Source organism: Scleropages formosus, chromosome 9 (genome assembly GCF_900964775.1).
Source record: "Scleropages formosus chromosome 9, fSclFor1.1, whole genome shotgun sequence".
Taxonomy (NCBI): domain Eukaryota; kingdom Metazoa; phylum Chordata; class Actinopteri; order Osteoglossiformes; family Osteoglossidae; genus Scleropages; species Scleropages formosus.
This window is the reverse complement of record NC_041814.1, coordinates 18,505,709-18,518,075: the sequence shown is the minus strand read 5'-3', so window position 1 is coordinate 18,518,075 and position 12,367 is coordinate 18,505,709. Positions and strand designations below refer to the sequence as shown.

Genomic DNA, 12,367 nt, shown 5'->3' with positions numbered 1-12,367 from the left:
AGCATGTGTGGTGGCTTACAAGTCAATACAATATCCGACCTGTCCAGTATTGTACCAGTTTGCTCCAACTGTGCATGAACACAGTTTAAAATTGTATTTACACACATACTGGCTGAAGCTGCTTGTCCCGAGCAGGGTCACGGCGAGCCGGAGCCTAACCCGGCAACACAGGGAGTAAGGCTGGAGGGGGAGGGGGACACACCCAGGACGGGATGACAGTCCGTCACAAGGCGCTTCAAGCGGGACTCAAACCCCAGACCCGCCAGAGAGCAGGACTCAGCCAAGCCCGCTGCGTCACCACGCCCCCTAAATTGTATTTAACACAGGGAAAAAACCAACATAATTAATATATGAAAAAGAATCAATCAGGTATGCTAATACCTGGCTGAAGAGCACAAAAGTAGACTTGGTCAAAAGTTCAGGGCTTTAGCTGCCAAACTACACACCATCCTAATGACGCACTGTTATTCTAATTCATTACTGTTTGAAGCATTTCAGACCTGAACGAAAAACCAGCATAATGTGGGACTAAATTATCACTTCCCAGGTGCATTATTTCCTAAATGCCCCCTCCGACAAAGAAGAAGGTAGCTTCAGTGCTCAACTATAAACCACATCAAAGTCTGGGAATAAAGCTGACGAATACAAAAAGTAATCCTTGTTGACTCCTTTTCATTGGTGATGCTTGGGCTGCAATACATTTGCAAAAAGATATGCTGAAATGGACAACGAAGACCCATTTTGGACAAACTTATTACAAACAGGCTGATTCTGTTTTTCGTTTATCCTACATGCCATCAACCTGACGTGTGCTACTAAGGAAAGATATGGAACGTAAATTTGATCAGCTGTACAGAACAATGGCTACTGAAAAAGCAAATTGGAGGAAAAAATTACACAATTACTACAAAACTGATGTAAAGAACCAAGTCATTTCTGGAAAGACATCAGTGATAAATTGAGTTTTTTTCTTAAAACAGCTACCCGGCCCAAACAAACAGTCTTCATCAGGTTCATTAGAGAAGGTACACATTTGAAACTGACCATAGATCAAAGAGCTCTGACAAATCTTCTCAACTAAAGTACTCTGAAGGTATTCCAGCAAGTTCAGAAGTTACAACTGGTGAGCATCACATCCTGACGGCTTTGAGACAAAGAATGAAAGGCAAATAAGCAGCAAAAGTTCTGAAGCTCATGACACCTCCATCGGAACGTTTACATCCCCACAGTGAGTCAAACTGCATTCAGTGTCATGGAAAGCTCTCCTTGCCTATGCTGCTAAGCAAAATGACATTCTGCTCTGCAGTATTTACTTTCTTCAAACTTCCATTTGAAGGGATCATATTGTTACGAACAATCTATTACTACATAAAGACACACTTTTCCAAAAGAATAAAACCAAGAGATGACAGATGCATAAGAGTGGCAGGTAGTTGGTCACAACAACAACGAGCTCTGATTGCCAATGACTTGCGCCTCAGATTGATCCAAACCATTTCAATCCACAGGGATATCCAACATACCTCAACATTTTTGAGCAGGCTGTTGTTCATCCTCCTGGACTTTGTCCTCTCAACTTCATGACGATGGACCCAACCACGAAGTTCATGAGCCATTCTTTAGAAGAAATAAATCAAAATCAACAATGAATTTGAAAAAATATGATTAAATATAATTTAAGCCCTGTAAGGGAACACTTGAGTTTTCATCTCCAAATAAAAGCACATCTGCAGGTTTGACCGTGGCAAAGGGAGTATTCTAGATCAAAAACATTCACAAATTGGTCAATAAAAAGGATTCATATTGAAAAGGTTAAAATGGAAAAAAAATTATAGTAGAGCTGATGTTACAATGAAATAATAAGGAAGTCTCTGTGGAAAGAACCAAAAATGACTAATGACTATGACTGCTGTCATGAAAAGCAAGGGGATTGTTTTATGTACCATGCATGAAAACTGGTAGGCTGTTGTGCCTGGGGAGTGTCTAGTCTGATGAGAAAAGAAAAGAACAGAAACAGTGGGTCAAATGTGCCCACAGAGAGGAGAGAATGAGTAAACTTGACACTAACTTTATTGACTTGGTTCTGTTGATTGGTGGCTGACAGGGTGGCACAGGTCTGAAGAAAAGAGGGTCCCGCTTTATAACCATTAGTGCCTTTTCCTCTGAAGCAGAGTCCCTTTGCCTAGGAAGAGAAAAAAGAAGAAAGCTCATCCACTTTTCGTGAATCACCTTCATCTGTCACATCTGAGACAAACATTGCATTAATCTTTGCTGTCCTGCTTAGCAGACTGACCTGTTCATTATGTGGAAGTGATTACAAAGGGTGCTTTTCTTTATTATTTTTGTCACAGACTACAATGGTGGCAATGAGCAAACAGCGCTCCTCAACAATCCAGACTTGACACTCCCTCTGTGGGCTGTACGGCCAACACAAACCCGGTGCAGGAGGACAGAGCCCACTCTCTGAGGGCATTCATATTCAAATACAATGCTATGAGCTTTGTGAGACAATTTTTTCCAACAAGCAAACCTGATTATAATAAAGCAGGCATTTACTCATGCAGGATCTGGACTTTGTTAGAAAAATTAACTCAGAAGTTGGAAGCACAAAATCTTGTGCTCTACTACATATAACAAAGCCAACAAAGATTAAATGAATCTGAATTTGCACCATCATCTCAGTGACAACTATATGTCATATTCTCAATAGCACAGCGGGAACATTAAGCAAATTCTTCTGCAATGATTTACATTTAAATGTACTTTTGACAATTTAAGAAAACCTTGTGCCCTTAAAAACCACACCATACAGTCTGGGATCGACAGAAAAAGTAAAACAGACACCAAGCATAGCAAATAAGATTAAAGGTGACCAACTTGAGCCTAAATATATGAATTAAAGAGGTGTAACTGGCTAAAGGATTGGCAAACACTATCACCATTTAAACTGTAAATCACATACGATGCCCGAAACCACTTGTCCGTACTCAAGCTGATGTTTTGTTAAATCAGCAGAATCAATGAGAAATAAGTGATAGCTACGGGGACACTGAAAATGTCATGTCCTCATTTCTCACCATTGTTTTCTCTTTTGCATAACTCACAAACACCCATGAATTGATCTGTGATGTCTGCACATCTGTACAATATTTTTTACAGTTCACCAGAATAAGGAGTTACTTCAGCCAGGACCTCTGCAGTCTACAGCAGTGGAGTTATGTAAATATATATAGATGACAAAAACCTGCAGCTCATCTTGACTCTTACAGTCTAGCTACCTGCAAGCCCAAAATCCAGCCAAAAGTCATTTCAAAATGTATTGCAGTTTGAATGACACACTAACTGCTCAGAGTCAAGTTCTCCAAATGTACAAACTGTTCCTTAAGATTACAAAAGCCAAAATGTAAAATGGGTGGAAATGACACATAAGTGGACAGCGTTACATAACCATCCATCTGGTTGAGTCCATACGTAATCTAACACTTTTCCAAACCGAATCAAGTGACTTGTCATTTGTCATTATTCCAGAGATGAAATAGAACACATGAAACTGAAATCAGAATATTTAAGGGGTGACTTAACCAAAAAAAGGGTTTAAGGAAATCAATTTAGTTCTTCATTTTGGGTGTTACAGCACATTTCAAAATGCTGAAACATGCTAAACAGTTTAAAGAATACTGAAAGTGAATCTTTTCCAAAAAGGCAAATAAGAACTATTTTATCAAAATACAATTCTGACCCTCCCATAGAAATTAAACAGAAAGGACTGTCTGGTTTGGAGTCAAAAGGAAATTCTCCTGGACAAAAGTAAATAAAGAGGCAGTGAAGTGCCATGAATGCTGCAGGCTCTAAAGGTTTTCATTTTATTCTGGAATTTAACTGATTAATTAAAGTTGTCAGCTTGGCATAAAGTGCTGTCTTCTGCTGACTGGAAACTGGCCAAATAAATTAACAAATCACACCTGTAAAAGCCAGGTGATTTTGTTACTCAAACCAGACTAGGGCTGGGATGATATGATAATCATAGTCCCTTCTTAGCCACACCAGATGTTTAGAATGCAGCACTTACCTCTCAGGGTTTTGGGGACTGATGCTTTCAGCCATTTCACGGGGAGAAAAGCTTAACAGATGCCTACTGCTATAAGTGGTCACAGCTGAGAGTCTAGAGCTGGAATCTCCTTCAAAAAGCCTTGAGATGAATAATATATGGGTCAGTTACACACAGCATCTTCCAGGTATCAATTTTGTCTCAAAAGTGACAGACACATTTAAGGAATTGTGATGGTGAAAGACAGGACAAAGACACAAATGACGGCACCTTGGCGCTTATGAACACGTCTCACTTCTGCATTTACGTATCCGACGACATTGTGATTTACCTTACAAACACGTCAAAGAGCAAGTAAATGTGTACACATGTGAATGCAGGTAACAGACACAAGTAAACCCATTTTAATTCTGAGCACTGTAAAAGCCATTTAATACTTTACCCGTAAATCAGAAACTCACTTTTAAAAGTCTGTAACAGACAGACATCCAAGACAATATTTTCTATCTTGGAATTAAAAAAGCATCACCTTTGGTAACGTGAGATTGACTGTAATGCCAGACAGTAAAGCATACTGAATTTGACTGAGCAGACAAAACAGCTAAGGAGGGGAAGGAATAGAGGATGTATATCAACAGCACAAAACAGAAATCTTTTCTGGTTACCAAAAATTTTGAATACTTTTGCAGGAAAACTAGAAAAATGGATCATGTAACACAAAGGCACTTCAAAGAGACCTTGAAAAGTACCATTTTCCTTTCTTAGCGACTCAGCAAATATACTTCATTTGAGACAGCCTATTTTTCCTAAAAAAAATTACAAAGCACTGATTACAACATTTCGGGCAAACAATTGCATTCAAACACTGGCCATGCTCCCAAAAACCACAAATGCCAGTGGAAGGACTAATTATGAGCAGGGCAATTATGAGAGGAGGAACAACACATACCATTCTGTGGTTCGCAAATATGACAGATTTGCTGATCAGAGGGCAATTTAAAAACTTTAAAGTTTTTTTTAATAAAAAAAAAAAACCTGTGAAGAACCAATTATAATACATAAAAATGCAAGAACTACACAATTTATTTTATTTCTTCCATAATAAAGATTCTGTGGTCACACTGACAGCCTTATAATACTACAAATGGATATTTAGAAATGTAGCACAGCAACTTCCACACTGTGTTCACAATTAGCTTTCTGGTGTGATCCATCAAGAGTCAGAACTCTTCATTTCAAACACTTGCTTACCTCATCGGACCAAATGTCAACATAAGAAACAGCAAGACGCCAAGGAGACACACTTTTCGCCTTCTGGGGCCAGTGGCTTTCAGAACCTTATTCTAGAAAACGAAGGACAATAAAACTGTTAGACTGCTACAATTACACATTTATTTATAATGTATTTTTCAGTCATTTCAAAACCCGGCTGCCTTTAAAGAAAATAAAGAAAGAAAAATATATTTCTCAAAAGCATTGCACATTCAGGTGTCAAAACCAACCATGGTCAGGATTCTCACCTCAGTTAACAGACCGTCAAGCTGTTTCTTAAGGGAGCCATTCTCATTCTTCAGCTTCTCATTTTCCAACAATGCCACCTTGAGTCTGGCCTCCAACATCAGGAGGTATTCCTTCTTCTTCTTCCGTGACAGAGATGCAGACTCGCGGTTCTTAATCATTCTCTGCTGTCTTCTGAAGACATCTGGCTGGTGGAACGGCAGAAACCAACATCACAGGTTAATACACACATTGGGCATACTGGCTAAAACAGTGGGTTTTGTTTCTCTACATAGAACACTTTGGATTTCAACAAAGGCCAGGAAATGTATAAATTATGTAAACGTCGATAAAAAACACAATCAACAAATCAAAAATATGAAGCTTGGGAAGAACCTATTTTTTTCACAAGCATAAGAAACATATCCAGCAGTGTAGCCATCAGCAATGACACAAAACGAGCAGAGGAACACTGACCATCTAGGGAAGAATGTATGTGACACTGTAGTTGTCAGCTGATACAGATTCAGCAAGAGAGCAATTAAAGGCACCCTGGAACCGCTCCCATCCCACAGCAGCAGCAGGCCCAGCTGCACCTTCTCAACAGGTGCAGCCGCCACAGTGGAAAGAGTGATATAAAACCACAGACCAACATTCCAGGAGTGTATGTGACATAATAATCACTTCAGCATGTGTCTCACTGCTCTCTGGTAAGCAATCCAATACAATTTTTCCATTTCCAATGTTTTCAGCAAATTCCACCAAGAATCTCGCCTTATATAATCCTTATAATGTATTTAAATCAAGTCATGTTTGTCTGACTGCTCTAAGATAGACTGGTATCCCATTCAGGGTGTACCCTGCCTCATGCCCTGTGCTTTCCAAGTAGGTTTCAGACCGCCATTGACCCTACATTGAACAAGCAGATACTGATAACTGATGAATGCACAAATAAACATATAATGAAGTTAAGCTAAACTGATGAAGACCAAAGAGCTGTACAAAAGTACTGTCAATCAAAAACACTTTGGTTAATACTGGTTAATAAATAAATATAATTTCAGATAAAACACAACACATTGTTGGTCATCAGCTGCTAGGGTCCTGTAGAGAACTAGAACAATTCCTGTAAGTACAACATTGTTAAGCAGCCAGAGACAATAAACCAGACTTGAGATCTGGCACAAAACACCAGTGAAACAACATTTAGAAATCTGAACCATGAAAATAAAGTCATGTTCTACTTATCTTTTGCCTGCTGACATTGAGATTTCATCTATATTGTATGTACAATACTTTATTTTTACAGCATGCTTTCCTTATTTCCAGAAATATTCCAAAAATTGCAAAAAAAATAAAATAAATAATGTTGCCATAAACTGGAAACAGACATTTAACGCAAGGTACAGCAAGATATTTTGATGAATCTTAATTATTCTTGTCAAACATTTGTTTAAAATGAAGAAGACGACATGAAAAACTAAACTGAGATGGTTATGTTAAAAAATATATATCTTGGTTGCAGAGGGAATTCAGTTTTCTAATGAAGATAATAATGAATTTTGTTAAGATAGTAAGACTGGTTTTACTACAGGAAAACCCTGTGTGAACACATTAACAAACTGAACAACTCCATTTAGAGCACTCAAACACTTCTCTTGTCTTGTCCTTGCCCATTTTACAAGGGTAGGCTCTGGAACAAGGGTCTATAACGTCTAATAGCTTTGGTGATTAAGTTATTTGGATTCGTACCACAATGTTTTATTCCGTTTCCCAAGCAACCTTTTCTTTCTGGGAGCCCTGCCACTCTGAGGTCCTGGGAACATGTAGACTGTTTAGTTACCAGACTCGAGAGGTTTAAAGGCCCACAATGGAAAAGTGGCACCTTGCGCAATAACAGCAAAAAAAAACATCCCACCCCACTATAAGATGGTCTAAATAGGGTCAACCAAGTTTTGTTTTTAAATTAAAAAAAGGCTGCGTGCAGAGGCAAAAGTGCAGCTGCACAGAGCATCACACAAGGCACTACGGCGCCAGCAGATTAGCCCATATCCTCTGTGACATACCTGAGACAGGGACACAAAGCTCAGGCATAATGTACAGCTGGTTAACTGTAAAGGAGATTTGAACCTGGCTCAGTGTGGAGTTTGGAAGTACCCTCCATTTGCATTGGTTTCCTCCCACAGTCCAAAGATGGCTTGCAGGTGAATTGGTGTCTCTAAACTGCGCCTAGTGTGTGACTGTGCAGGTTGCCTTGATCTGCTGTAGGGATGGGTAGATAGTTGTAAGTAGCTTTGTGTAGTGTATCTACCATTGTATGATTCAGCAACACAAGCAGAAGCAGCGCACATAAAGCTCAACTAAGTCCCTTAAACAGAAAAATCTCATAAAAATAGGCAGAGATGTGTGTGCTTTTCATCCCGTTTGAAGGCCACTGTATTCATTTCACAGAATATCTTGGGTTACCAGCTCCTTGCTAAAGCAAATCTTTCATCTGCTATAGCTTGGAACTGCCTAACAGTCCATACTGCAGTGTTCAACACTACTAGCACTACATTTACATTTATTCATTTAGCAGACACTTTTCTCCAAAGTGATCTACATCTCATAGGAAATACAATTTGTGCATTACCTTAGGAGAAAGAGACATAGCTGCAGATGTGACTTAAGTACAGTTAGTTTCCTTCACCATATGCACCAATGTTCATCGCACAAGGAGCTGCATAAAACTTTACCAGAATACTACCGATTCCTAATCACCTTCCTAGTAGTTTTTTTTTTTTTTGAGCTACATATAAACATTTACGTTACAGTGCAGGAGTGGCCCTGTAAAGGATTGATCCGAGCATGATCACGAACACGTATACCTTATGGGCCATGAACACTTATACTCTACATGAACTGAAGAGGTCATGGGTGAAGTGAGTCCAGAAGAGACAGCTGGTAGCAAAGTGGTGAGAGCTACTGCCTTTGGATCCAAAGGTCACAGGTTTGATCCCCACCTCTGGCTATAGTACCCATGAGCAAGGTACTTACTGTAAACTGCTCTGGTAAAATTACCCAGCTGTATAAATGGGTAAGTATTTGTAAGCTTGTGATAACTGTAACCTTCACATTCCACTTTGGAGAAAAGCGTGAGCTAAATAAAGAAATGTAAGAGATAAGGATTCAATAATCAAATTAGTTAATATTTTGATTGGGAAATAAAAACATTTGATATTCAAATGAAGCAGCCTACCCTGGATGCAATCACATATTCTGAATTCAACTGCTTCATGCTTCCCAATCCATTGCTTAAATGCCATTTCCAAGACAGCGGGTAACTAAAAGTGAAAAAACTGCCACATTTTGAGATTTTTTTTTTTTTTTGAAGAGCACTAGCTAGGTACTGCAAACTCAGCAGTAGTCCTTAAATTCACAACACAAAAGAAACCAAACATTTTCCACCAACCCACAGACTCAAACCATATTGTATCTACGATCCTCATATATGTTTTAAAACACCAATTCGTCTAGATGCTAAATCCGAGTTGAATTCAAGTTCTGCGTAAACAGTCTCAACGGTACTTGCAGTGAAGCCTGAAATTGAGGGACAGGTTCAAGTTCCTCCTGTTAAGGCATTTTATTCAAGACCATTAGTGGGACACAAGCAGCTGAAAAAATAAGCCCACCACTGTCACTCAATGGGGTTTCTGGGTCCAGGTGGAATTAAAATAGTAGGACACTGGATCTGGGATGGAGTCATCAAGGCTTTACATATTCTCCCATCTTAATTTACACAATTAAATAAAGAGGCAGTACCAGTCTTTGTAACCACAGCAGATACTAAACCCCTTGTATTTCCTTTAGCAACACAAAGACCACATGAAAATATGGAAAAGGTCTCAAGCATTCCTTTGATAGTCAAAAAAAAAAAAAAAAAAAAACGTTGCAGTAAAAATATAAATAATGTGTCAGGGATATTTTTGATTATTGGCAAATAAGAACTGCTGCAACTGAAAGACCAACAGAAGACCAAATGATTGCCTTCAAAGGCAGTGATGAATACTGCATGATCCTGCTGCATTCCTCCTAAATGAGCATACCTTCAGTACGACCTCCATTAGCCATGTAATTATGAGAGCATTTTAGCTGGACCCAAACGCAAAGGTACATGTCCGTTAATAGGACAGAATAGAGGAAAGGTAGAGGAAGGACGAGAATTTAAAGAGCTTAGCAACAAAGCACACTGCCTACACAAACAGCTGTTGCCTCAGTTGTGAGGGGTTACTATGATCTAAGCAAGTCACTCAAGCTCAAGTTGCAGTTAAAGCATCAGATGTAAATACATGCTCCTCATTGCTTTAACATGGCTTTGTTTCATTTTACCAGGATCACGTCACCTTCAATACAACATGCCAGCTACTAGTCAGTCACTGGTCTCATTTTAGGGTGTTTTCAATCCAACACATAAGAGTGTCGGTATCAGAAGTAAAAGGGAAAAATAAATAAATAAATAAATAAAAAAAACAGTAGAAGAATACAAAATGCACCAGCTTTACAGGTGGGAAATGAGTGGATTACACAGGCACACTAAAGTCACTTTAAACCCTTAAATGGGAAATGATCTAATCTGCAGCCTGCACTCATTCACATGACAGGATATGCCAGCATTTCACGTAAATCCACCAAGGAGGACTCAGTGCAAGTACTGAGAAGGCAGCTATGAACACAAGTTCAAACAACAATCAGCTCCATTTATATACCTACGCACACGAACTACAATTTAGATAAGATAACCAAAATAAGCTTCATTGTGTTTTTAAGCAGGTTGGATGCAGATGAACAAGTAGTCAACATTTACAGATACATTTTATAAAAGAGCTTAAGCAGTGAAATGCAAAATGACTTTGTGATGTTATTTTTACTTGATTTTGTTAATACATCTAAAGTCTACACTGACATGCCAAATATGCTTTGAGTTGATAACAATAATATTTTTACAACTAATATATGGATGCAGTTATGTTGCTACTTAATATGGTACTAAAAAAAAACTTAGTAAAAACACATAAATACAATACGGATTTCAGAATACCAGTTATATGAACATAAATGCAAAGAAAGGACATTTCTTTCAAACTCATCTGACCAACATTTTCACAAAAGGAATAGGGCAGTTCTCTAGTTATCCTAAAATAATGTTATAAATCTATGCTGACAGATTATCCACTTTTGAGGTGACAGAAAACAGGAGAAAAATAAGAATTACACTTAATCCCCATAAATCAGTCCTAATTCATTCCTGAAAACTGACTAAAAATCAACAAACTAGAAAAGGAAATGTAATACATTATTTCAAATGCAGAAAAAAATTCCACTTTGTTTTATGCCGATCCTAAATCCACCCCAAAATCACATTGTCTCATGTCATAAGTAAAAAGCAGTGTAAGAGATAATTAACATTTATTTGATTGAGTCTGCAAAGCTTTACAGAATTGTTTGTGTCAACTATGCTTTTTCCAATCAGATTCCTGCCTGCAGTGCCTTTTTTTTTTTTTTTTTTTTTGAAAAATCAGGTGTGTCCTCAGATTTCTTAGATTTTGGTGTGCTTGTACTACCAAAGACAGACCTGTATATAAAAAGCTTCCTAACCATTCCATTTCTGACTTTTTTTTTTTTTTTATTTTTAAAGCTGACATTTAGAATAGAGGTAAGAACAATGATTTTTTCATTAAATAACTATATATTTCTTCTACTTTAACTTGAGTAAATTATAAACAAATGCAGAAATTAAGGATTTGTTATTTTATAGTTACTTTAAGTGTATCTTTAGCATAATGGCGAGCAGAAATTTAATGTACGGTCAGATACATAATGACCTTAAAAAATTACTTTGTACAGCAAACTTGCCATGATGCTCAGACTGGCTTGAGGAAGACAAAGGCTATATTGTCACATTCACATAAATGAATACAGGCACGCTTCAGTTTACTAAATCAATCTGTTCCTGAAAACTGTGCGGATATTGAAATTTTAGATACCAAAAGTCTTTGTAAATTTATTTTAATAATAATGCATTCCCAGTCGACCCAAAACCCCCAATGTTTCCAAATATCACTAGAACACCTCGATAACTCTCAAATCATGATTTCAGTATAATATAAAACATTTACACTATGCTTCAAGGTAAATCCCACTTTTTTGTAATTAATCAATTCTCCAAAGGATGAGCAATAAGCCAAGCAGGGATCCAATGAGCACATCATGTTTATTGTGGGCAATCCTAAAAAACTGTGCACTGCTGCTAGAATGTGAAGCTGTACCTGAATAACCATTAGCTAAATGTTTCCTTATAATGGCTCTGCTGTCGCTGCAATTATTCAACTAAATAACGCATCCATTACGGTCGACAAACACGCACACCCTGGAATTACCGCCTTTTTTTGTTTGATGACATGCTTTGAATAAATTTCATTATACTAATTTTTTTGTTTCATAAGTTGAAAATTGGTATGAAGAAGCACAGGCCCTCTAATCACTATTTTATGCCTGTGCCTGTAATTAGACATTTAAAGCCCAATGGTGTAAAACAGAGGACCCAAACATGTTGTATGTACGCCAGATCTCAAAGTGCCACATGGCAACAGAGAGTGGGTACATAGCTCCCACAATACACTGCATCTTGTCTCTCTCGCAGAGCTGCTTGATGCAATTTTAACTGCAGTCTTAATATATTATGCCAATCCAAATGTCACAACCAGGTACTACGTTGACCCCGATTTTTTATGTATATATAAATTAAAGTCTCCAATTAACAATAAATGGTATTAACTGAAGACC

At 38.0% G+C, this 12,367-nt stretch overlaps 1 protein-coding gene across 1 annotated transcript in view; it reads right to left on the bottom strand.

Annotated features, from left to right (window-relative positions):
* atf6 (activating transcription factor 6) overlaps positions 1 to 12,367 on the bottom strand; it is a 40,298-nt gene that overhangs the window by 16,350 nt on the left and 11,581 nt on the right. Inside the window, exons 8-12 of the mRNA XM_018754164.2 lie at positions 5,569 to 5,754; positions 5,300 to 5,391; positions 4,070 to 4,189; positions 2,069 to 2,182; positions 1,524 to 1,617 (exon numbers count right to left, since the gene is read on the bottom strand). Coding sequence (XP_018609680.2) covers positions 1,524 to 1,617; positions 2,069 to 2,182; positions 4,070 to 4,189; positions 5,300 to 5,391; positions 5,569 to 5,754 — 606 coding nt within the window. The remainder of the gene's footprint in view (positions 1 to 1,523; positions 1,618 to 2,068; positions 2,183 to 4,069; positions 4,190 to 5,299; positions 5,392 to 5,568; positions 5,755 to 12,367) is intronic.